Source organism: Dasypus novemcinctus, chromosome 13 (assembly GCF_030445035.2).
Source record: "Dasypus novemcinctus isolate mDasNov1 chromosome 13, mDasNov1.1.hap2, whole genome shotgun sequence".
NCBI lineage: Eukaryota > Metazoa > Chordata > Mammalia > Cingulata > Dasypodidae > Dasypus > Dasypus novemcinctus.
Window position 1 is genome coordinate 60,586,713 of NC_080685.1, and position 27,092 is coordinate 60,613,804.

Sequence of the window (27,092 nt, forward strand, 5' to 3'; positions counted from 1 at the left end):
ATTCCTTTTTTTCTCTTTCTTGCCTCATTTGATAGTTAAGAATATAATGTAAAATGAAAGTCTACTGTATTGATAACATTGTTCCTGCAAATTAATAGCCTGAAACATCAGGAAAGAGAAAAAATTGACATAAGAAAAGCATTTGGCAGTGTCCTTAAAAGTTTATTTGCCATTGTAAAACATGAAAACTAATATAATTGGGGGCCGTTAGAGCTCCATAATTAAGTTCACTTGGCAAGGAAGTATAAGAGACCTGTAGAACAAGGACATTACCATCTTTGAAGCTCAAGCTGGATATTTTGAAATAACTTCCTCCTTGTACGAGGTGGCTAAACATTTCAGAGGAGCAAGAGCTGTGCGCTGTATTAGAGTCTACTCTCTGGAACCCACACGCCCATACAACCCCTCCCGCACACCATGACTGACAGGTTGGGTATCACCATGGAAATAATGACCATACCTCTTCAGCCAGCAGGGTCTGGAAGGACTGAGGAGACTCATTTTTAAACATTGCACTTTAAAAATTGGAAACCATGAGATGAAGAAAAATTCAATTAAGCGGAAATGAGTTTTGTTTTATTGCCTGCTGCTGAAGGGCTCTGGGCAGGCTGAAAGCTAAATAAAAAGCACATCACTGGCTCTCTCTTTCCTGGATTGGTCAATTGGCCCTTTTTGCAGTAATTGCTCCAACTGCTCTAACACAGTGACAGGAGCCAAAAAGAGAGAGCTCAGCAAAGTCATCCCATCCACACTCTACTTGGTAGGACCACACTGAAAGCACACAGTTTCATGCTGCTAGCTCTGGTGAGGAGACAGCTGCAGGTTTGGGAGGTGCGCCAAGCATTCCTTTGCTTAGGGAGTAGAGCACAGGGGGACAGAGGAAGGACACCCCACTCTCATCTGTTGCCCACCTAGAGGCAGAATCATTGTTCTTTCCCATTGAGGACTGTGTTCAGCCAAACAAGCAGGTTCAGGGCTGTAGGGCCCCAGATGTGAAGTGGCTCTGAGCTTGCATTCAGACCTCAAAGCCCTAGACCCCCTAAGTGCTGGATTGTTGTCCTCACCCTTCACAGTGTAAATTTTGTACAGTTAGAAATGATGTCTCATTTCCTGGGGGAAAAAAAGAACAAAACAAAACAACCCACCTGTCCTTATTTATTGCCATGTGACTTTGGAAAACAAGCTGGTGAGTTTGTTTGTATATATGCCTCCTGTGTGTTGGCATGAGATGTGTATGGTAAAACTATGTAAAATAAAGATGGAAATTCTTTAGAAGCAGATGTGTCTTGCTTTTCATTTGATTGGAAGTTTTTTCTCTTAACATAAAGAGAATAAAAAGCTGAGCAGACATTGGATTCTTTCACCACTAGAAGGAAATAAAAAATACAACTCTGAATGCCAGGACTACTTACAGCCATGAAGTACTGGATCTATTCAAAAAAGGGTTGATTAGAGGAAGTTCTCTGGTTTTTCTAATGGCAATTTTCTGTGGCTCAATCCTCTACTCAATGACTGAAGGAAATGGGAAGAGAAAACCAGTTGACCACATACTTTAAAAAAATCAATTTTATTGATACATATTAGTAAAGCATAAATCTGTCCAAAGTGTACACCAAATACCATTGATTGTACACACTGGATGGACTGACCACATATTTTTTAGTTACATATGTTTGTTCTGTTACATATTTAAAGCCCTTCACACTTTTCAATTTTATCCCTAGATAGGGTATGTGTAAACATCTGTATTTGGGTGGGAGCTTGACAGAATCAGAAAGACTCATCAGACCAAGATTTTGGGAAAACTTTTCTAAGAAACCATCTAGTTTTTTTCCCTGCAGGAGTCTTTATTAGTGTGCAGAACCTGAGGTTTAGCTGGAATAGAAAGAGCAACAGAGACTCTTTCATCAAAAAATCATTTTCTTAGAAATTTAAGTCATAAATATTTCTTTAGATTGGGGCTACATCTTGGAAAAATGAGAGAAAGCTGTTTCTATTAGTGATCAGTTTTGTTTAGTTCAAAAGAAAATCCAAACAAAGCTGCATTGTCCAATGATAGCTACTAGCCACATATGGCTATATAAATTTAATTAAAATGAAAGTAAAAGTTCATTGCTCAGTGACACTAGCCACATTTCAAGTGCTCAACAGCTACACGTGGCTACCATATTAGGACAGATATAAAACATTTCCATCACTGCAGAATGTTCTACTGGGCCGTGCTAATAGAATTTGGCTAAGGAAAATGGGCAGAGAAAACTCTTTTATCACATAAAGTTCAGCTACTAGTAATCCTGGATTATTTGGCGATGTATTTTGTGACTCCTTAGATAATGGCAGTGCCAACTTCTCTGGCATCTTAACTTTTTGTGTGGCGTTTTTTCTGCTTTTTCTTTGAGCAGAGGCAACTTAAGAGCACTACAGTAATGACAACTTGCTTAGGTTCAAAGCAGGAGACTGGGCTCTGGACCTCTGAGTTCTTGGTCTAACCCCACCACTGGGTTGCTGTGCTTCTTGCTAAGTCCTAAACCCACTGTGTGCCCCACACTCCACTCAGAATCCCAGGCAGGAAGCCCAGTGAGATTCTTGGAGGTCTTGAACATTTTTAAGTGGAGGCCCAAAGTACTATTGAGGAGTGGGATTTATGGTCCCCTGCCAAAAATCATCTCCTTTGGTAAATACTTTATTAGGCTGAGAAGGGTAAAAGACCTTTGGGTTATGTACCAGGAAAGGTGGAGAAGATGAGAGTGGGGGTGTTGGTAGGCGGGTATAGGAGGTGCTGTACATAAGGTTTTTTTTCCTCTTTTCTATTTCAGTCCCATGGATAGTTGTTAGGGAAACTTACAAAGTGGTTATACAGGGCTCTGTTGCTCTTAAATTTGGTTACTCATCTGAGTATTCCTGAGGTACTGATCATAGGTCCTGAGGATTTTGGTCAATGTATGCACTAGCACCATGTCTTTAAGTAGCTTAATTCATCTTCCTTTCTCAAACCCCTTATCACCACTTGTGTATACTCTTTTTTTTTAAGATTTATTTTATTTATTTCTCTCCCCTTCCCCCATTGTCTGCTCTCTGTGTCCATTTGCTATGTGTTCTTCTGTGTCTGCTTGCATTCCTGTCATGCGGCACCGGGAAACTGTGTCGCTTTTTTTTGTTGTTGTTGTTGCATCATCTTGCTGCATCATCTCTCCGTGTGTGTGGTGCTACTCCTGGAAGGGTTGCACTTTTTTTGCATGGGACAGCTCCCCTTGAGGGGTGCACTCCTTGTGTGTGGGGCACCCCTACATGGGGACACCCCAGCATGGCAGGGCAGCACTGCACATGGGCCAGCTCACCACATGGGTCAGGAGGCCCTGAGTATAGAACCCTGGACCCTCCCTATGGTAGGCGGATGCTCTAATCAACTGAGCCACAACTGCTTCCCTATACTGTGTCTTTGCTTTCAATACAGTATCTTTTTTTTGAGTCTATCAGGCGACAATTCATCAGACTATTTCCACTTTATGCTCTCATGATGTACAGCTTCTACCACAATGCTAATCACTTTTTTTAATTATAAAATGTGTTCTCAGTTCACAAAGTAGGAGAGGATCTGGTCATTCTTTCCTTTTGATCACTAGAGACCAGCTTCAGAGCAATTGGATTTCTTTCTGTCAGTAGACTTTCTACAAGAACAGATGATTAAAGAAGAATAAAGGAAAGAAATCACTGGCCAGAAAGAATGAAGAAAGATCCAAGAGAACAAATGAGGGCTCAATAGTTAGTGTTTCTGTTGCTTTCAAATCTTTTTCCCTGGTTCCCAAATTCTACTCAGCTAAGATTAGAAAAGAACAAAAATAGTCAAAGGCAAGTCAGAGTGTCATACATTTTCATCAATTACTAGAAGTAAAATCTTGAGAGGTGATCTTTAGGAATCTGAATATATTTCTGGAGATCTGATATGAGACATATTTTTAAAAGTTCCTTAGAATCTAAAAAGAACATTATTTAATCCCTTTGCTACTTTTAGAAAATTGTTATTTCAATTTTGTCATCCAGAATTCCTAATGCCTTTCCTCAGGCTGTGCAGTGAGTGGTGAACAAATTCAGTCTGTATGCTTACTTGCATCATGGCTATGCAGGGGAGTAAATACTGTTCAGCCACTGGAGAAATACTGAGTTAGGAGGGAAGAAAAACCAATGTTTATAAAATGGGGCCAAATCATTAGGAAGAGGGATATTTTTAGACTATATATATCACTATATTTAGGCTTCTAAATATAGTATTAAAAATCCCACCTCCAACTGTTAAATGAAAGTATTTTATACATGATCAGCACCTGCTATAGGAAGAGTATATTACATCCTTTCAGAGAAAGTAAGACTGGGTTTTTGCATATAACATTTATCTTTTTACAGACTTTCCTTTAGGACCCTTCCATGTTGTTATTAAATGAACAAGTCACAGGCTGTCCCAGACAGGATGCCCATTTTTCCTTTTAGAAGCGTTGCTAAAGGGAAGCGGATGTGTCTCAAGCAATTGAGCTCCCACCTACCACACAGAGGTCCTGGGTTCAGGTCCTGGTGCCTCCTGGGGTGGATAGGCAGACGCCACAATGAGAGTCAGACATCACACCCTGCAGCAGATACCTAAATGTGCAGATGCCACAAGGCCAGCAGACACTGCAAACCACGGGGAGAGGAGATGGTTCAGGCCTTTGGCACTTACCTCCCAGGTGGGAGGCCCTGATTTGGTTCTGGTGGCTTCTGGAGAAGATGAGCAAACAATGAGCAGACAGACAAGAGAACCATCTGAGGGAGGCGTGGGGGGATAAATTAAGAAAAAAAAATTACACTAAATAAAAAAAACTTACAAAAACCTTGATAAGGTTTCCAAGTTACTTAGTCATACTACAGTTGTTCTGCTGACCACTGACCTGGCCAGAACTTTCAAGGCTGACAGAGGCTGGGCTGTCTCTAGAGCTTGTGGTAGAGTTTTATGTGTTTATACAAAGACTTATTTTTCTCTTGCTTGCCAAACTTGAACCAGAATCTCCTATTGATCAGAAGGGGATTGGGGATTTGGGAAAGCCTGGGAATTGCTTCCTGAAAGGTAAACTATAGACCCCAAAAAGTGGTCTTGGCACAAAGTTAGAGCTGGAAATAAGCAGTTTTAAAAAAAGGTCATTAAAGTGGTAAATAGGTTTCAACAGATGGCTTCTGCACAGCAGTGGAGAGCTTCAGGAGGACTTTGGGTTAAATCTCATATTTTAGTCACCTAGGACTAGCTTATTATTCCAGAAAAATAAACATCTATAACAGAGAGCTTCTCCCCTCCTCTAAAATGGAGTTCTTAAAGGCTGCCTGTTCACTGGTCATCTGATAGGTGACAGCCTGTGGGTAGTGACCTAAGGAATAGAAAGTCACTTTTTCAACACCTGTCAACTGTAGGGCTTAAAACTCACCCAGGCTGGAGGAATATGATAACCAAGAAACTATATTACTGCTGGACCAGTACTCTTATACTCAATATGTGTGCTGGCTTTATTGAAAAAAAAAATCATTTTAACATTTAATGCGTCTCAATTAAAGTGATTTCCTGGAGTGGAGGCCAAGCTTTGTTTAGAATGCACATTAACCACTTACTGTATCGGTAGTTAAAGGCACTGAGGGATTTAAACAGCAATCCACAAGTCTGCTCAGTCAAGGTTTGGCAGAATAAAGCAGATTATAAACAATAATATATGTCTTTCTCTTCCTTATTTGGAAGGGTTCCAAACTCACAAACAGAGCTAAAGTGCTATAAACATATCCAGGACTAGGCTTTGGGCTCTACAAATATATTCCATGAAAGCCACAGGCACTGGCAGTGGCACTTTTTATCTTCTGTGTGTGTGCATGTACTTTAAAAGGGATTTTTATTACACAAAGTGTCCATCAGCTGCATTTTTCCTCTAAATATTAAAATGGAAACCAGGATTGCTACACAAGTGAGAGGAAAAATAAATCGTGGCAGCAGTGTGGATGGTAACTTTGTTGTTGCTGCTTAGGGCAACACGTTGAAAGTCGCCTCTCTATCTCGTAATACCCACATCATCCCACATGTTCAGCCACTGCATTTCAGTAGTTTTAGGTTCAAGTGATTATATTCTCACTTAAAGGAGAAACCCAAAATGGGTGCCTAGAGTTCACCAGGAGGCATATATGCCTTTGTGAGCAACTATATGTTTCCCATCTGGTTTTTAACCTGTTCCATTGTTTACTCATGTTCATTCTTTCTAGGACATGTAAGAAGAGTATATTCAGGTTCTGTCTTGAGTAAAAGCCAGCTTGCAACTTGTGAACCCATGGTCTGGCTTTTAGGGCCAGGAGGCTTTGTATTAATATTAATGAAGGAAGGTATGCTGCCCACAGAAATGACTCTAGTACATGTATCTTAAAAGAAGCATGCAATACTTAAAATTATGATATTTATTTTATAGTTGTGCCAAGAAAAGTGATACAGCAAAAAACAGAAAGAAAAAATGAAAAATTCATGTATAAAGTAAAAATACTAAGAAGTAATAAGAAGTCATGAACTAATAACTATGTTGAGTCACACAAGGATCAGGTTGTTAAATTCTGCTTTTCAGGGAGGAGCAGGATAAGAATATTTTAAGGATAAGTGAATAAAGATTAGGCTAAATAGCTTTTCCTGTTCAATCCTTTAGTCTAATGCCAATTAATCCGTCTTTTAAAAATTGATCATATGTGGTACATAATAAGCATGGGGTGATATTTATTAAAAGGAAGCATTTTTTTTTTCTTTGAGTTTGATAATCACTATACGTTGACACCAAATCTCTCTGGTGAAGGGACTGAGAATGGTTACTGAAATAATTAAAGATATTCTAGGTAAAGCTCTAATAATGACCATAATAATTTCATTAAACCATATGATTCCAAAAGATTTCACCAAAGACTTTCTGTAACAAGGAGAAAGATAAATGTATTTATTTAAAATCCATGAAGAGGCTGGATAATGCACTTGTGAGTGTGGTTGCTTTTATTTTAGCTTTAGTGTATCCTGATAATATGGTGCAGAGAAAGCTTTTGTACTTGTATTACAAGACTTGGAAAATCATTCTGATTCTCACTGAGTAAGAGCATGTATACTGAAGTGCTTTATATATAATGTAGCCTATATAAATGGGCATTTTTACTGCTTCTATTTGGATAACCATGGACAAGTTCTCTATCAGTTCTAAACTTCAATTCTCTCATTTTTAAAACAGAGACAATACCAATTTCTTTTTACTTTTACAATTACTTTGAGGTTCAATTAATATGCTTGTGCATAAAGACTTGCACAAAAGTAAGGTGTTATCATTGTTATTTCACTGATGCTAAGATGCCATTGATTGTAAGATTTATTTTATGTATCACTAAGAAAAAATACTGCCAATTAATTATTATGACATGTTATTGCTTGTAAAAGGCATCCAATTTTGGGGATGTTAAAATGTGAAAAAATGCATAGCTTAGAATTGATCAAATATAGTATTATAACTACCACTAAAAAGTTACTAAATTGTGGCTGGTGTGTTATATACCTCTTTTGTGATAAGCATTTATGAAGGGGACTTCTTAGGGGGTGTGTTACATATCTCTTTTGTGATAAACATTTATGAAGGGGACTTCTTAGGGGTTTAAAAATTGAAAAAACCTTCATGTTTCAACTTAAAAAGAAAGAAACATTTAAAAGTCTTTAGTTCTGCCAAAGCATACATTGACCTGGGCATTAAACACTTCTGCAACCCAAGCTTAGCTCTGCCACAGTCACTTACCTTGTTATTAATGCTCAGAGTTGCTGTACTGTACATGGAACAGTAATATATAGTCAAGTGGTTAAACTTGGCAGAAAGCTAAGAAACACCTATTTAACAGAAAGGTTCACTAGATTATAGTAACCTTTTAGATAAAATATGCTGAAACATTTTAAAAAGATATAATAGATAGGACTGCAGATATTATCATTCAGTTGTTACCCTCTACCTGACAAGTATATAAGATCATACATGGCTGGTTGGCTGCCTTCTTATATCTTCTTAGAGACATAGTTATAATAGGTTTAAAAGATTTAGTTAGTCTCTTATTGGCAACTCATGGATTTCTCAGACTTTTCAAGATATCACATGCAGTATCTTGAGATAACATATAAACAATTCTTAATTATCCATGGAAATAGAAAAGGGAAAGACAGTGGCCTAGAACTGTACCTGCTGTTTAACAGGCCCTCAAGAAATATTTGTAGGTTGAATGGAGAAGAGATTGAAAATTTGAAGAAGTTTTGTGGTCTAATAGAAAGATCTGAGATTCAGGAGACTTGGTCCTAGTTGTGGCTCTGCCACCAACTCTGTGATCTCAAACAATCTAACCTGTTTTTGCTTCAGATTCCTCCTTGTTTAGGTGACCTTTATGACACTTGCACTACCTATCATTTATAGGGTTATTGTTGAGGGATGATAAATTATATCTGTGAAAGCACTCTGAAAAGTTAAAAAAAAAGCCAAACACATGGATAAGGCATTTTTAGTCACAGAGTTGAACAAACAGGCTAATTTCTGCCCTGCAACAGAATCAGAGGTGTAGTAGTTCAGAGCCCAACTCCTTGGCCAGTGGTATCTCTAGAAATTTCCCAATGTGCTGGTGTATGACAAAACTGTGATCTATATATACCATTGATATCTTGGCCTATTGTTAAACTATGAAAATAAGTCAATCAATAAAAGCATCCCTGATATGATAAGGAGTCAGAAAAAAAGGTTTTTAGTGGCATCCACAGACCCCTGTGGGGTCCATGATTGGGCTTCGGGCGATCTGTGAACTCTTCAAAATTCCATGCACATTACAGTGTTCTACAGGAAAAGGTTCATGGTTTTTCAAAGTGATTTAGAATTCTCCAAAAGTTAAGAATGATGACTTAGAAGAGAGACTCAAGCAAGAGTTCTGAAGATAACAGTGATTCATATACTTTTCTTTGCTACTTCTTTGATGTTTGTTTACACGATTCTCTTTCTACTTCTCATTTTTCATGAGTGTATATCAAGACTACCATGAAACCAATCAAAGCCTTTTAAATTAGTGGGTGGTGAGCAAACAACAATCAGTAGTAAATAGAAAAAGACTCAATAGTCTTATTCTGATGACAATATATTCAGGAAAGAAAAGGAAAAAACGGGTCCCCCCAAGCCCCCCTTTTTAAAGGACATAGGAAAAAGGAGCAGAGATACTTTTATGTATGGAGAAGTACCAAGTGGGCCATCAAGATAAGACCATAAAATAAAGGTGAAATTGAGAATGAAGTAAGAGTAGGCATGGCAATTTATAAACAGCCTAGAAAATGCAAGTAGTAAAGTAGCAAAAAGTAACTATATGCAAATCTGACAAATATCTTCAGTTACATTTTATGACTTTAATTGGTTTCCACTTAGGGAACATGCTGGTGACTCAATTCTTAAAATGTTCATGTGCCCTTAAAATATCACAAAATATCACATCAGAGAGTTTGAGCCAAAGATGAGTTTAAACTGAATTCCAATTCTGTTCAAAATTTATTAAAAAAAAAAAATGCTGAGGAATTATTTTGAAGTTCTTGTTGAACCATGACCACAAATGAACCTTCAGAAAAAGATTTTCTGTGATATTTTCTAATACTAATTGGTTTGAACATTTCTTATATGCCCACGGCAGAAAAACCCAATATCATGCCTAACACAACCTAAATTAAAGTATGTACTGGTTTTAGAATATCCTGCTGAGCTATATTAAAAAATGGTTTACCATGTATCTGGAAGTTAGCTGGCTTTCTGCTTCAGTAAATTTGTGTTCTTTGCTTGGTGGAAAATACTTGGTATTTCCAAGTACAATAATAATATACTATTTGATAATGGAACTTATGATCTGGCTTAAGTGTAACGCACTAGTATAATAGTTCAATGATTTAAGAGGAATAAATACATACCAAGATCCAGTTTTCTCTGACATTATGTGTGAAATCTTCCCCATAAGGCATGGGAGATGATCCATAGATAAATGATAGTAAGGTTTTTGAAAATTCTGATACTGATGATAAAAAAAATACATATTTTGGAAAATGATTTTAGAATGCACTTGAAAATGTTAAGTTGATGGCTGTTTTAAGTGCTAGGGATTTCTGAATGTGAATTTGAAACCTCTAAAGTAAAATCAATAAAAAACAAGTTATATTGTTTGCTTAAAAACAATCTATATAGTTTTAGATGTGGCAAAACAGGTAATTAAAATTTTATCTAAGAAATATCAAGATCAAATTGCAAAAGAGAAATAAAAAAGGAGCTTCTTGATAGTTTTTTGCTCAGATAACTACCCCATAAATCTAAAAAGAATAGATACATATTGATTTGCTAATATCCTAAAGATGCACAGAGTATTAATAATATTAATCAAAAACTACATTGTACCATCATGGTCACTTTTATTGAAACTAACCTGTAATGTTTCTTAAACACACTGTGTTTAATTAATGTGGAACATGAGAGAGTTTAGCGAAACAGTAGGTTCCAATGTAGCTAAGACTGTAGTGAAAGAATAGATAATGAAGAGAAAGCTCTACTAGAAGCACAGTAACATTCAAGGTGTACTAAAACGCATATCACTTCCACAGATAGTAAAAAACATTTCAAAAATGAAAAGTTTTGGTGAATGGTTTTGGTTTACATCTCAGAAAAATAAGAAGTCAAAGTGAAAAAAATCACAAAATAAGCATCCTTAATATGCCTCTTTTCTGCTCTGGAGGGCTTGTTCCAGAAGGACAGGTCAGCTCAAGCTAATGAAAATCTTATCCACTGTTGAGGGTTCCACTAACCAAGTTTGTTACTTAATAATTGTGACATTTGTTAGAAAAATTATTATCTTTTAAATTGTCATCTTTTCATTTCTTCTCTTACTTCATTTCTTGTCCTATGCCAACTATCTACTTTCCTTATATAATAAGAAATGTCAAGGAATTCCCCCGGTGGAATTCTTTAGGCTTAAAAGGACAAATGTAGGGAGCCAGTCTTAATGGCAGCATGCATACTTGTCTATCCTTAAAAAAAAAAAACAAAAACTGTGGTGTACTTGTTTATGATTTTAATAAAAAATAAGGGCTCTTCTGGAATACAGAAATAACTATGATAATAATACATAATATTGCGGTATTATGCATAATTTCACATTAGATCCAAAGAGGCTCAACACTTCAGGCCTGAGATTGCTGCCATACACGACAGGAACTTTATAGCCAATTAAAAGGACTCTAGGGAAATCTCTCCCCTGTTTTGTGAAGGTGAGTTTAAGGAATCCTGATCTATCTAGTGAATTCTCCAGAATCCATGTTTAAATCAGAGTGAGTTTGCTGGATCTTATTCTAAAATGCCCAAGATACTGAGGTTTCAGTATATATGGTGGTTGTTCTGATTTCAATAACCCCTTATGTAACAAAATTCTGTCCTTTCAATTTTGCTTTCTTTTTCTTAATGCTCCTCTTCTTTCCTACCCTCCTAATTTTGTCTTCCAAAAGAATAGACATTTTAGCTATCTATTCAGACCAGTTGTACAAAATGCTACAAGATCATTTGATTTCCACCAAACTGGGATTTAACAAAACTTTCCCTAATTGCCAGTGTAGTGAAGTTGGTCACTTTTTACTTTGTATGTTTTTAAAAAGAGAGCCACATTTAATATTGTAAAATATGATCTACCTCCTCCTCGCCGCACCCTCTAGAGCAATGATGAATTTCAGAGCATGCTCACAATATACACACGTTCATCACCAAAACTACTCCCCGGAATGTATGCAAGTAGAATGAATTGCTGATACTTCAAAATACCAGTTCCTCAGAATGTACTGATTTTATTAGCCAATGCATACCAAAGGAGCATTATTTTTGCAGTTTTCTTTCATCACTGAAGCCCTAGGCTGATTAGACTATGGCTTTCCAGTCTTTTGATTAAACCTTGTCAGCTGTGTGCTGTTGCAGCACCAAAGAAACCGCTTTGCAGTCCGTCACCTCTTCTGGCAGGCAGCCGTCCTGGTCGCGGAGTGTGGGATCAGCGCCAGACTGGAGAAGCAGCTCCACAATGTCTAAAAACTCACAGGCAGCGGCTGAAAGGAAAATCGACAAATATGACAATACGTTTGAGACAAAAACAAAAAAAACCACTTCAGTAGTAAAGGCAAATGTAAAGCAATAAGAAATCCTGAACAACAAAAAACATTAGGGTAGCTGAAGGACATTCAGGCCTTATAATGAGTACTCGTCATTACAGTAGATTTTCAAGTGTTAGAAAAATCAAATTTACCTTTCTAGTTGCCAACAAACAAACACTCATAAATAAAAATTAAAGTTGTGAGGCTTTTGACTTTACTCTTACAGGGTAGGCTGAAGGGAAAGAGTAAAAAATATAGCATGTAAGTATCAATTTTACTTGGATCTATATTGGAATAATGAAAGGTTTAGAGACTATGTTGAAAGGCTAAAAATATTGCAAATGGCAAAGGAAAAAGTTGTTTTGTCTTTGAAGAGGTAAGTACTGAACTTTAAAATGTGTGGGAAAAAAAAGCTGGCCGACTAATCAAACCATCCTTCCACAGAACATTTTTAAATATGTAAGTTAAGTAAATAAGTAAGTAAATAAATAAAGGGCACTAATGGGAGTCGCTGATAAGTTCAAGGCACAGACAGGGAAAAAAGGACCTATAGATATCAATTTATTACAAAGATGGTATATTATCCCCAGGATGGACAATAGACCAAATGGATAGAATAAAAGCCATCTATTCTTTTGTACATATATGGAAATTTGATTTATGACAAAGCTGGCATTGCAGATTAGTGAGGAAACAAAGATCCCTTAATCAGATGTTGCTGAAACAAGTGTTCTAAAGGCAAAAATAGGCAATTCACAGAAGAGGAAATATAAATGGCCAATAAACATATGAAAAGAGATACCACACTAGTAATTGGGAAATGAAAAGTAAAACCAGGAGACAGCATTTCACATTCATTAGATTTGGCAAAAATTAAAAACTTAGATAATATCAAGCATTGAATAAGACTGGAGCAAAGGAAACTCTTCTCTAGACTGCTGAGAGTGTATATTAGCCCAATCACTTTGGACAATTTGACAATTTGGCATTACATGTTGATGCTAAACATACATAAACCCTCTAACCCAGCAATTCTAGTCCTATTATATACTCTCTACGAACTTTTGCCTATGTTCGCCAGGAGCTATTTGGAAAATATACATAGTCACAGTGTTTATAATAGTGCCCAACTGTAAATATTTCAAATGCCCATTAACAATAATATGGAAAAATTAAATAGTATACCTATACAATGAGCTCCAATACAGCTCTCTCTGCCTAGAGGAGCCTGCACCAAATCTTGGTGTATATTTCTGTCTTTCTCTCCAATTTCTCAGCAAGCTCTGTTCTTTCCCCCATTTCCCAAATTAATTCTTTTTACTGGCCTAACTAAAGTGGCATGTTCGTAAATGAATTTATGTATCATAGCCAAGAACGTAGAGGAATCCAATGCTTCTTTCTCTTCATTTGGCAAGTCATTACCTGGAGGAAAAAAAGTGAGTGGTTTTCCCTGACCCCTGCCGGAAACTGCTATTAAAGTTAAAGGAATTGCCAGCTAGGTGCACTTATCCCAAGTGAAGCCAGCTGCCCAAGGAGTGCCAGTTCACCAAAAGCACCTGACTGGAACGTATGAGTGCCAGTCATTGGATGGCCTGAGATACCTCTTCAAGAGACAAAGTTAAGCGGTATCTGTGTCAAAGCCAGCTATTCACTCTACCTCTAGCCCAAACACCTGTTGCTAGGGGAAGGCAAGTCAGACACCCCTTAAGAAATTTCATCTGTTTTCATTTCCTGTAGCTTCTCCCTATAAAATAATTAAAAGGGAAATGCCTTTCGTCCTCTTAGCTGTCTTTAACATAACCACCACCATGGAAAACTGGGATTGGCAATTTATACCAAACCCTATTAACCTTTTACAATCTCCCTAGAGCTAACTAACAGCACAGAAGAAACTAGCTGTGCCTTAGAAGCTCTCAGACAGCAAATGGACTTTTTTGCTGCTGTGGTACTGCAAAATCACAAAGCCCTGAACTTGTTAGCAGCATGGCAGGGAGGGGGCATGACAATTTCTCAAGGGAAAATGCTGTTTTTATATAAATCACTCTGAAATAGTCCTAAACAGCACTCGAAAGCTGCAAGACGAAGCCCACCAACTTCAGGAGAAGGCAGCCTCTGAAAGCACCTGGCTTTCTCATTCTCGTGGTCCAGTATGTCACAGCTGGCCCCTCTCTTTGGGCCCACCTACCACCATCTTTTTTTCCTTTTAGTGGGACCATGCATCTTCAAATTCTAACAGTTTATTTCTTCCAGAATCAATGCTTTCCAAAACAAGATAATAGTCACTCAGGGATTCCAGCCAGTTCCAACCATAGTGTTTTCTGTGACTCGTATTTCCTCAACCTCAATAGAATAGCCAGAGAGGTTTATGCCCTGTCAGGTTGGGACTACTGCCATAACTAGCAGGAAGTAACTAGAGAAGAATGATCATTGCCCCTTAGCTTCCCCTTAAGAATAAGGGTGTGAACTCTCTGAAGGGGAAGTTCAGGCAGGTTAGTACAAGGTAATGGAGGAGAAGATGACCCTGACCCACAATATGGCTGACAGACAACATGGCTGGCAGACAACATGGCTGCTAGACCTCACTGGGACCTTGAGTGTAACCTCGAGGTCCCAGTTTCTCTTTCTGGGACCTCCCTTTGGCCCTAGATATTCCAAACAGACCTCCTCATTGGCCTCCATCATTGGTGGGGTAACCAAGAACAGCTGGGACCCATCCCCTTATCATTAGGAAAGGGGAGAAATAATTAACAGTAATCAAATGAGGCAGAGTTTGCTCTCTCTGCCTAGAGGAGCATGCACCAAATCTTGGTGTGTGTTTCCATTGTCTTTCCCATTTCTCAGCAAACTCTGTTCTTTCCCCCATTTCCCAAATAAACTCTTTTTTACTGGCCTAACTAAAAAAAAAAAAGAAAAAAAGAAATCCTGTACAGCATTGAAAACTAATGAACTATGGCTTCACACAATATGGGTTTGTCTCCAAAACATGTTGAAGGAAAAAAGCAAGTCAGAATACATACAGTACAATTCCATTAAAATTTTTTAGCAAGAGGCAAAACTACCATTGTTCAGAGAAACACGTATGTAGTGAAACTACAAAGAAAATTAAGGAAGTCATTAATGCAAAATTCAGGATAGTGGTTATCTCTAGGGGGTGGTAGTGGATATCAGGGTCATGTGACTGGATAGGTACACAATGGGGGCTTCCAAGATGTTAGTAATGTTCTATTTCTCAAGCTAGGTGGTGGGTACATTTCTAAAAACTATATTTTAAACTCATCATATATATTTCATATTTTATATGAAATATAAAATTTTAGTGTGAATAAAATTAGTGTGAATATTTTAGTGTGAATAATTACACAAAAACAAGAAAAAGTTTAAAAAAAGAAAAGGAAAGAAGGGAGGGAAAGGAGCTTGATTCAATAGCCATTTTAGGGAAACGGACTTTGGCCCAGTGGTTAGGGCGTCCGTCTACCATATGGGAGGTCCGCGGTTCAAACCCCGGGCCTCCTTGACCCGTGTGGAGCTGGCCATGCGCAGTGCTGATGCGCGCAAGGAGTGCCGTGCCACGCAAGGGTGTCCCCCGCGTGGGGGAGCCCCAGGCGCAAGGAGTGCGCCCGTGAGGAAAGCCGCCCAGCGTGAAAAGAAAGAGCAGCCTGCCCAGGAATGGCGCCGCCCACACTTCCCGTGCCGCTGACGACAACAGAAGCGGACAAAGAAACAAAAGCAGACAAAGAAACAAGACGCAACAAATAGACACCAAGAACAGACAACCAGGGGAGGGGGGGAAATTAAATAAATAATAAATAAATCTTTAAAAAAAAAAAAAATAGCCATTTTACTGAGTACATACTGCACCAATCCTGTCAAATATACAGACAAGATTCCTGATCTTGGGAACTTATTATAAAATAGCAGAGAAGACCAATATGTAAAAGCCAACTGTAGCACAAAAGAATGAATAAGTAGTTTGGCAGAGACAAAACTGCAAAGGCAGGGGGAAGGAAAAAACTGAGGGATCAGGAAAAATACCACAAGGTATGTAAGCTGAATTTTGAAGGAAGGGTCAAAATTCCAGGTAAGCTGAAAGGACTAGCAGAAGCATGAATGCACAGGGATCACTGAGAGGGCTGTCTGCTGGCTCAGAGAAGGAATACAGAAAGCAGAGAGGCTAGACTGAAGTGCAATTAGTCTGAAGTGTCAGACCAAGAAATTTGTGTTTTATCAAGTGGCTCATTGGCATTTATGAGGAAGGGATTGGCATAATTGGCTTCTGTGTTAGGATGATGATTCCAAAAAGAATGACTTGGAAAGCCTAAAATTTGTGGCAGGTAGATCATTTAGGAGACTGTGAGATCTTCAGGGCTTGAAATTAACCAGTGTCAGCAGGAATATAAAAAAGGGATTGAATGAGATAGCCACTGAAATTTAAAGACAAAAGAATTAGAAGAATCAAAGATGACATCTACTTTCTGGTTTGGAAGGCCATGTAGATGTTGGTGACATTACTTCTAAACTAAGGTAACAGAGGGAAGAACAGGGGTTTTTAGAGGAGCAGAGAAGCAGAATATTATGGAGGAAGAGAAATAATCTTGATTTGGGAAAGGATGAATAAGTGATCCTAGGGGATATTCATATGTTGATAATTCCAGCTGGGAGGTAAAATTGGAAACCTGGGAAAAAAAGGCATAGAGGGAGAGACAATCATGCCATTTACATTGCTATCTCTATTTTTATTGTATTTCATGATTTCTGAAATAATATCTTGTGAGATTAGGATTTTTAGCAATTTTTTCTGTATACTTTTGTTAAATAGATTTGTATTATATGACCACCCTGACCAAAGAGCTACCTATCTAAGGTAGTCTCTCTTACTATACTGGAGGAATATGTTTGAAAGACATAAGGACTATTGAACATTCCTAATGGTGCCCCCATTAATAGACACATTTATGTAGCTGGGAAATGAAAAGCTTAAGAGGCAAAACTAATAATGTCAGTTATTAAATTTCTGCTTATATTTTTTACTACAGTTTACATTAATTCACTTTGGATTGTGTCACTTAACATACAGAGTGAGTGATTTTGTTTGGGGTGTGTGTTTTTTTGAGTTATTTTTTAAAAGAATATTCATTCTTTTAAAAATATTCTACAAAATCTGACAAATGTATCCATTTGCATAACTATCATCACACTCAAGATACAGGACATTTTCATGACCCCAAAAAGTTCAGTCAATCCCCCACTTTCACCCCCAGTCTCATACAACCACTGATTTGACTCCTGTTCCTTTTCCAGAAATGGAATTATACAACATATAGCCTTTTGTGTTTGGTTTCTTTTACTTAGCATAATACTTTTGAGATTCATCCAAGTTGCTGCAAGTATCAGTAGTTCTTTCCTTTTTATTGCTGTGGTATACATATGAACCCTTGGGTTCTGGTCTTTGTGTGGACTGGTTTTATTTTATTTTTTTTTATTATTATTTTTCAGGAGGTACCAGGGATAAAACCCAGGACCTCATACATGGGAAGCAGGCACTCAGCAACTGAGCTACAGCCACTCCCCAGTGAGAGTTGGTTTTTTCATTTGTTTTTAGGAGGTCCCAGGAAATGAATGGGGGACCTCCTACATAGGATGCAGGTGCTCAGTCACTTGAGCTACATCTGCTCTCCTGGACTGGTTTGCTTTCACGTCTCTTAAGTAAATATCTAGGAATGGGACTCCTGAGTCATAAGGCAAGTGCATATTTAACTTTATGAGAGACTACCAAACTTCCTAAGTTTGCATGAATACCCGTAAGTATGAATTCAGTTGCTTTGCATCCTTGCCAGCACTTACTTAAAATTTTTTAGCCATTCTAGTTAGGTCTGTAGTGGTTTCTCTTCACGATTTTTAATTTGTATTTCCCTGATGTCCAATAATGAGCATCTTTTCAATGTGTTTATTTGCCAACCATCTATCTTCTTTGGTGAAGTATCTATTTAAATCTTTTGCCCAGAGAAGCGGTTGTGGCTCAAGGGATTGGGCTTCCCTCTACCGTACGGGAAGACCTGGGTTCGATCTCTGGGGCCTCCTGTAAAGGTGTCCCTGCGCCACGAGCCATGCAGCAAGCTGATGATGCAACAAAAAGAGAGACGAAGGGGAGAGTCAAGACGAGATGCAACAGAAACCAGGAATTGAGATGATGCAAGTGAGAGGGAACCTCTCTCCACATCAGAGGTTCCCAGAATCGAATTCTGGTGAATCCTAGAGGAGAAAATGAGAAGATAAAAAGAGAAATAGACACAGAAGATCACACAGTGAATAGACACAGACAGCAAAAACAGAAGGGGTGGTGGGGGAGGGAGGAAAAAAAGTAAATCTTTTGCCCATATATGAATTGGGCTATTTGTTTTATTATAAAGTTGTAAGAATTCTTTAAATATTCTTATATTTTTTCAAATACATTTTATAAATATTTTCTCTCAATCAGTGACTTGTCTTTTCATTTTAAGAGTGCCTTTTTTAAGAGCAAAAGTTTTTAGTTTTGATGAAGTCCAATTAATTTTCTTCCATGAGTTGTGTTTTCATCATTTTAAGAAATCTTTGCTACTTTAAGGTCACAAAGATTTTCTTCTAGTTCTTTATAGTTTTAGCTTTTACATATAGGTCTATGATCCATTTCAAGTTGATTTTTATATAGAGTGTAGAGAGTTGAGGTTCTTTTTTTGCATATGACTATCCAATTGTGGAAAACTCCTTTCTTCCATTGAATTACCTTGGCATCTGTGGTAGTTTGAGGTTTTTATGGACCTCCAAAAAGATACGTGCTTAGACTAATCCATTCCTGTTGGTGTAAACCTATTATAAGTAGGATCTTCCTTTTGATTAATTTCTTCAGTAGGGCGTGACCCAGGGTGGATCTTTGTCCTCTTACTTGAGTCCTTTATAAATAAAATGAATACAGAGAAAGGGAGCTGCAGAGACACACAGAAGCTCAGAAAGAAACCTACAGAAGCTGAGAGAGAAAGCCACATAGGAGAGAGAAAGTCAAGAGGAAGCCAGAAGTTGAAAGCAAGGAGACCTGGAGGAAAAGGGAGAGACAGCAGATGCCACCATTGTGTCCTGCCATGGAACAGGAGTCCAGTATTACCAGCATCCAGTCTTCAGGAAGAAAAGCATTGCCTGATGAAGCCTTGATTTGGACATTTTCATGGCTTCAGAACTGTAAGCTTGTAAGTTAATAAATCTACATTGTAAAAGCCAATCTATTTCTGGGAGATTGCCTTAGCAGGCTTTAGCAAACTAAAACAGCACCTTTGTCAAAATCAAGTTACCATTTCTAATTGGATCTACTTCTAGGCTATCTATCATGTTTCATTATCTGTATCACTATCCTCATATCAATATTATATTACTTTATAGTAAGTCTTGAAATCAGTGTGGGTCCTCCCACTTTTTTTCAACATTGTTTTGGCTAGTCTAGGTCTTCTGATTTTTCATATATATTTTAGAGTCATCTTGTAAAATTTTACAAAAGAAACATTATGGGATTTGATTTGGATTGGGTTGAATGTATGGATCAATTTGTGGAGAATGGATATTTTAATAATATTGAGTCTTTTGATCCAGGAAAAACAGAATCTTTTTCTACTTATTTAGCTCTACTTTAATCTCTTTCAGCAATTTTTGGGAGTTTTTAGCACAGAAATCTAACACATATTTTGTAAGATTTATCCCCAGGTATTTCACAATTTTTTGAAGCTATTGTGAGTAGTGTTTCTTAACTTTCAATTTCCAGTTGGTTCACTGCAAGTATAAAGAAGAGCAATTGGTATTTGTATATTGACTATGTTTTTTTTTTTTTAATTTCAATGTCCAATCATTCATGACTGGTGTAGCAGTTTGGCATTATTTGTGAAGTCCAAAAATAGAGATTGGATTATGTTTGCAAACTGGTCTGTCCTTCCAGGCATATTAGAGTATATTAGATTCAGAGGTTTTGCTTTTACTTGATTAAATAATGATTAAGGCTTTGAATGGGCAATATCAGTAGAACATTGAATCTCTGCCTCCTTGGTAGGCAGGGACTCAGAGAAACCACACTGCAGAGAAGGGAATTTGGAGTTTTGATGTTGGAGTCTTGAGCTGGAACCCCGGGAAGAGAAACAAGCCATTCACCTAATATTCTACAGCTGGCCTTGTGAAGCACACAGAGGAGCTGAGCCTGGAAAGAAATGAACCCTGGGAAGAGAGGAACACAGGAAGCTGAACCCTGGCAGACGTTGGCAGCCATCTTGCTCTAACACGTGGCAAAAGACTTTGGTGAGGGAAGGAACTTACGCTTTATGGCCTGGTGATGTAGGCTTCTACCCCAAATAAATACCCTTTATAAAAACCAACCTATTTTTGGTATCTTGCATCAGCACCCGACTGACTAATACAATTAGTATATAGGAAGAGTTGATTTTGTGTATTGATTTTGTATCCTGCAAACTTGCTGAACTCATTTATTAGTTCTAGTAGATTCTGTTTTTTTACATAAGTGATCATATCTTCTGTGAATAGAGACAGTTTTATTTCTTCCTTTTAAGTCTATATGTCTTTTTTTTTTAACATTCTATGAATTAATTTTATTTATGCTCAGATTTTGTTCTTGGAAATTGCTATATAGTGACTTATAATTGCCTGCATTGTGTTCTTCTGATGACTTGATTCAAGTCTCAGTGTATTTGGTACAGACTATAAGGTGTGGAAGCCCTGATACCTGGCAAAGAAGAGAACAAATTAAAGAGGGGCTTGGTGTTTACTGGTCTGTCCAGGTGATCTAGTGTTTATTATTAGCAGCTCAAAGGAGATTTGTGGCCAATGTATAATATTTTATGTTTGACTTAGAATATGAACATTAACCCAAAGAAACACCAGATACAGTTCAAAAGCCCAAGAGGAAAGGGTGTAATGAGAAATCAGATCACTGAAAAATGTTTAAAGTACTGTCTTCTAAATGCTGAAAAAAAAAAAAAAAAGAAATTAAGTGCTAACTGAAAATACTCGTAAGATTTATAGGTACTTTGTGTAGAATGTGCAAAAGTTTGCAAAGTTTTTGTGTTTGTGTGGCTGTAAGAACTTTATTTATTTTTTCTTTCTTCAGGAGGTGCTGGGGATTGAACCTAGGATCTTGTACATGGGAAGCAGGCACTCAACCCACTGAGCTACATCTGTTCCCCAATGACAATTGGTTTTTTCCATTTGTTTTGTTTTTAGGAGGTACCAGGGACTGAACCTGGGACCTTGTATGTGGGGAGCAAGCCCTCAACCACTTGAGCTACATGAGCTCCTGAGAGACTTTGTTTCTTACAAATATAAAGCTTCCTTTCTCTTAACTGAAAGCAATTTTTAAAAAGTTCCAAGTTTATCAATACTTAGTACAATAACACAGGTGAACCAGAGCAATTCAGTTTCTTTCCTGGACAAGAATAACAAACCAGTATTTAGGATGTAAAAAGACTCAACAAATTGGATTGTCTAGAAGCCACCCAACAATTGTTTTCTGTTACCAAAATGTTTTGTTCTTCAAGAGTCACCATCTACCCCACTGAAGATTTTATTTGAAGATACCAAATAGTGTGAACTTTAATTTGTATTTCTTTTATCAGCTTTTGACTTGAAATCTTCCTCTTTTGCTTTGTTTTGAATCCTTTGCTCCCCTACCCCCCCATTCTTAGGTGCTTTGGGGCTGGAAGCAGTCTTCTTGCCTTTATTCTTTACTGTTTTCTGCAAGGTTTCTGTAGTTGAAGGACAGCTGTCAACATCTCCTGAGAGAGCCTCAATAGGATCTTGGTCATCTGCAGATTCCTTTGATTCCGTGGGCTTCTTTGGAGGTGGCCTGTCCTGATCATCACTATCCAGGAAAATATTCAGGTGGGACAGTGTCATCACTCTCTGCTAGCTTGTCTTTATGTTCAGCTGTAGACTTTTTCATTTACTTTATCCTCCAATGGTTTGTTCTCATTTAGGTCAGGCTGTCTTTATGACTGACTAGAACCTTCAGTATGATATTGATCAAAGTGGAGATTGCTTTGTTAATAGTCTTCGAGGGAAAACATCCAGCCTTTTACCATTAAGGAGCACATAAGCTGTAGACATTATTACGTTGAGGAAGTTTCCTTCTATTCCTATTTTGCTGAATTTTTTTTTTTTAAATCATTAAGGGGGATGAATTTAGTCAACTGCTTTTTCTACATATACTGAGATAATACTGGCCTCATAGAATAAGCCAGGCAGTATCCTCTTCTATTTTCTGAAAGAGTTTGTGTGCAGAATTGGTATTATTTCTTGCTGAAACATTTATCAGGATTCACCAGTGAAACAGTCTGAACCTGGAGATTTTCTTGTGGGTGAGTTTTAAACTACAAATTCAATCTCTTTAATAGGAGATATAGGACTATCCAGACTATTTCTTTTTGAAAGAGCTTTGGTAGTCTGTGTTTTTCAAGATACTTTTTCATTTTGTCCAAGCTATCTAATTTACGTATAAAGTTGTTCATAATGTTCCTTGATTTGCTTTACAATATTTGTAGGATCAGTGGTGATGTCTCCTCAGTTGTATCAAATGTACCACACTAATGAAAGATGTTGTTAATGTGGGAAAGTGTTTGTCTTCTATGTCCTTCCTGAATTTTTGTCTCCTTACTCCATCAATTACCTCCAGCTATACCTATGGATTTATCTATTTCTCTTTCCATTTTTTTCAGTTTTTCCTTTATGTAATTTGAAGCTCTGTTATTGAATGCAAACACATTTAGGATTGTTAGGTATTTTGGTAAAGTGACCCCTTCATATTGTGATAAAATTATCTTCTTTGACCCTTGCAATGTTCCTTGTTCTGATGTTGACTTTATCTGTTCTTAGTGTAGCCACTCAGTTTTATTTTGAGTGTTTGAGTGATAGTTTTTTCCATTCTTTTTAAAAAAGTTTTTTATTTTGAAATGCTTTCAAGCATACAAGACAGTTACAAAATAAATATAAACCCCATACAGAGAACTCCGACCTACCTTTAAACCTCCACATACTCTGATTCACTGATTTTAACATTTTGCCGCATTGCCATCTCATTCCTTCCACCCACCCATCCATTTATCAATCCACTTTTTAACACTTAAATGTAGATTGTATATATCATGTTCCTTAAACACATATTACTGCCATGTACATTTCCTAAGAACAACAAGGACATTCACTTATGTAACCACTTTAACTGCAATTATTAAGTTCAAGAAATTTAACACTGACATAAAGCTTAGAGTCCTTATTCTAATTTTATTATATGTCCCCAAAATGTCCTTTTGACCTATTCTCCTCCCTTATTAGAGCCTATCCAGGATCACATAGTACATTTAATTTTTCTTTCCTCTAGTTGCTCATTCTTTTTATTAAATTGTGGGAACATATAAACAACATAAAATTTCCCATCTCAATCACCCCCAAGCACACCATTCAGTGCAATTATGTATATCTACACTGTTGTAGTACCTCACCACCTTCCATTACTAAAATTTTCCCATATCCCCAAAAAGAAACCATATACCCATAATGCATTAATTCCCTATTACCACTCCCCACTGGCCCTGGCAACCTGTATTCTAATTTCTGTCTTTGAGAGTTTGCATATTCTCAATATTTTCTTTGTAGATACCGTGGGGCTTATTAAATTTAACATCCTAAAGTTGTTTAGATACCAACTTTACTTAAATAGTATACACAAACTAGATTCCTATACCCTTCCGCCCTCCCCCACCTTTTTGTGGTTCTTGTCACAAATGGCATATTTATACATTGTGAGTCCAAAAACCACTGAGTTACATTGCATTTTTTTGAAATTCATCTTTTATTTTTAAAAACACAAATTTTATTGATACATATTAAGAGGATAAATCCATTCAAAGTGTACAATCAATGGTATTAGGTATAATCACAGAGTTGTGCATTCATCACTTCAATCATTTTTAGAGTATTTTCATTATTCTAGTAATAATAATAATTTAAAAAACCAAACAAAACTTTTCACCTCTCAATCTCTCTATGCTTCCCTGCCGTATAGAGCTGCTATTTTGCTTCCTTCTCTCTAGTATATTTGTATTTATATTTTGTAAAAACAGTCATATATGCACTATTACCCATATTTGTATTTTACATGAGATTTCACTATATTATACAGTTCCATGTTACATTTTTTAGCTTTCCTTCTAGTAATATACATGTCCTTAGACTTTCCCTTTCAACCACTCTCACACCCATATATTAGCTCTGCTAGTCACAAACACCCTGATATGTTCTCATCATTTCTATTCATTTCCAAAGTTTTATAAACAACTTTTTTTTTAGATTTATTTATTTATTTGTGTCCCCTCCCCCCCCAACCCTCCCAAGTTGTCTGCTCTCTGTGTCCATTCACTGTATGTTCTTCTGTGATCGCTTCTATCCTTATCAGTGGCACCGGGAATCTGTGTTTCTTTTTGTTGCGTCACTCCGTGTGTGCAGCGCCATTCCTGGGCAGGCTGCACTTTCTTTCGCACTGGGCGGCTCTCCTTACGGGGTGCACCCCTTGTGCGTGGGGCTCCCCTACGCGGGGACACCCCTGCATGGCACGGCACTCCTTGTGTGCATCAGCACTGCGCATGGGCCAGCTCCACACGGGTCAAGGAGGCCTGGGGTTTGAACCATGGACCTCCCATGTGGTAGACAGACACCCTAACCACTGGACCAAGTCTGCCGCCTCCAAATAATTTTAATCAACATTTGAAAGTATTTTCTTAAGAGTTTTTTACCATTAATCACCGTGCACCAAGTTAGATTCAAATAGAAGGTAGCTTCTTGTACAACAGAAGGCCAAAGTTAAAGACACATTGCCTAGTATCAAGTAGCTGTGACAGGTGGATATTTATCTTGCTCTGAACTAGCTACATGATGATATATATATATATATATATATATATATATATATATATATATATATATATATACATATTTATCCCCCTCTTGTGGCTTTCTGTATGCTGCCTGCTCTGTGTCCATTCACTGTGTGTTCTTCTGCGTCTGTATTTATTTATTTATTTCCCCTCCCCCCTTGCAGCTTGCTTGCTGTCTGCTCTCTGTGTCCATTTGCTGCGTGCTCATCTGTGTTTTTTTTTGCGTGTCTCCCCCCAATTTTTTTTTTGTTGTTGTTGCATCACCTTGCTGAGGCAACTCTCCGTGGTGCTTGCGGGCTGGGCAGTGCTCTGTGGTGTCTGCGGGTGAGGTGGTTCTCCACAGTGTGTGGGCTAGCCTGCCTTCACAAGGAGGCCCCAGGACATGAACCCAGGGTCTACCATATGGTAGATGGGAGCCCAAATGATTAAGCCACAGCCACTTCCCCATGATGTTTATATTTTGAACAAAAATCATTTTACCTTTTTACTGCAGCTATCAGTGTCAATTTATCATGAGAAACACTTGGTTATGTTTTAAAATTGGACCTTTTAGCAGTATCAGAGGAATAAATGCCCCAGTGTAGAGATCTGTAATTCAGGATAATTACCATGATCTGTCAGATCACTCTTACCTCAAATCTAACCCAATACCTAAAACTACTAAGTATGAAGACCATGGCTAGATGGATATGTGCTATGCTATTGCTGAAGACACTAAAGCAGGTTATTTCACACAAAGAGGCATCGATTTCTGACCTTTCCAGCATTGACATATGATATAATCTATGAATATAAACCCAGGAATGGAGCTTCCATTTTTAAGTTCCACATATAGATGACTATAGCAAACCACCTTAGGAAAGCCTACCTGGGTTGCACATACTTCCCTGACAGATGTGAATGAAATTTTAGCTCAAGTCTAACTATTAAGTGAGATTTAAATTTGTTATTTAAGGTTGTAAGACAGTACTTCAGAGATAGGGATATGGTATCCATAAGGATTGGAGTTTTATTAACAAAATGCTTGGGTTTATGCAAAGAGAATTGATATAAGAGCATCAAAAATCAAGAAGTTATCATAGGGGGGAAAAAAAAGAAGAGAAAAACTAAAAGGACCGGGGAAGCTCACAGGTGAATCTTATCTCAGAATAAGGAGGCCAGACTAGGAGGTACTTCTTGGAGATTTACTGATGATAGGCCTCAATTATGTTTATGTGTTTAGCACAGTCTACAGGTACATATAGGTTCCCAAGAGATAGTTGAACAAGTATTTTTTGCATGTCCAATTAGTTGGTAAGTTACTTGAGTATATATTTTTTGTATTTTCCTCTCCATCTACCACAATGCTGGGAGCTTGGTTATTTTGTACAAAATTCATTAGTTAATTAATTTTTCTGATTTTGGCATATTAAGTGAAATACAATTCACAAGGTAGAGACTTCTTTCAAAAATGTGTGTGCTGCCTAACCTCTCATAACAGGCAAAGGCCTGAAGATGACAGAAGGATGAAAGGGAAAGGGTGCTAACATTTTACTAAATTAATGAGGGAATATATTGGTGCCCACAATGTGCTGGGAAATACAAAAACAGTCATAAGCCCATCTCTGAAAAGCTTGAGAAGTCTATAGGGATTAGAACAGTTCTGAATTTATGGGACCCTGGGAACCTCTATTTGTCAAGTGCCACAGAGGCAGCCCTGACACTGGCACAGGTGAAGATGAATTTTCATTCAGAGCAGTGAGTCTTCTGACTCCATTAATCCTCAGGGTTTTGATGATGAATTTCTTTCTCTTTTAAAATTTTATTTATTTTCACTCTAATGCCTCCTACTGCCCTCAAAACAGCGTGGAAGGAACAGATGGTGCTTTACGTGGAAGACAGAGGGCTCATGAGGATACAAAGCCTGCCCACTCTGAAAGCACATGACTGCACGTGCAAGGAAAAGCCTT

The 27,092-nt window shown here is 37.6% G+C and overlaps 1 protein-coding gene across 3 annotated transcripts in view; it reads right to left on the bottom strand.

Moving 5' to 3' along the window:
- Window positions 1-1,551: 1,551 nt before the first annotated feature.
- The window catches only part of ACBD6 (acyl-CoA binding domain containing 6), a 341,903-nt gene continuing 316,362 nt past the window's right edge, over window positions 1,552-27,092 (bottom strand). For 2 of the 3 annotated variants that reach the window (XM_071207590.1, XM_058274820.1), the window contains one exon: window positions 1,552-12,148. In XM_071207590.1, the coding sequence (XP_071063691.1) occupies window positions 11,994-12,148 (155 nt within the window). In that variant the 3' untranslated portion in view covers window positions 1,552-11,993. The remainder of the gene's footprint in view (window positions 12,149-27,092) is intronic. The other variant, XM_058274822.1, reaches the window with a different exon arrangement.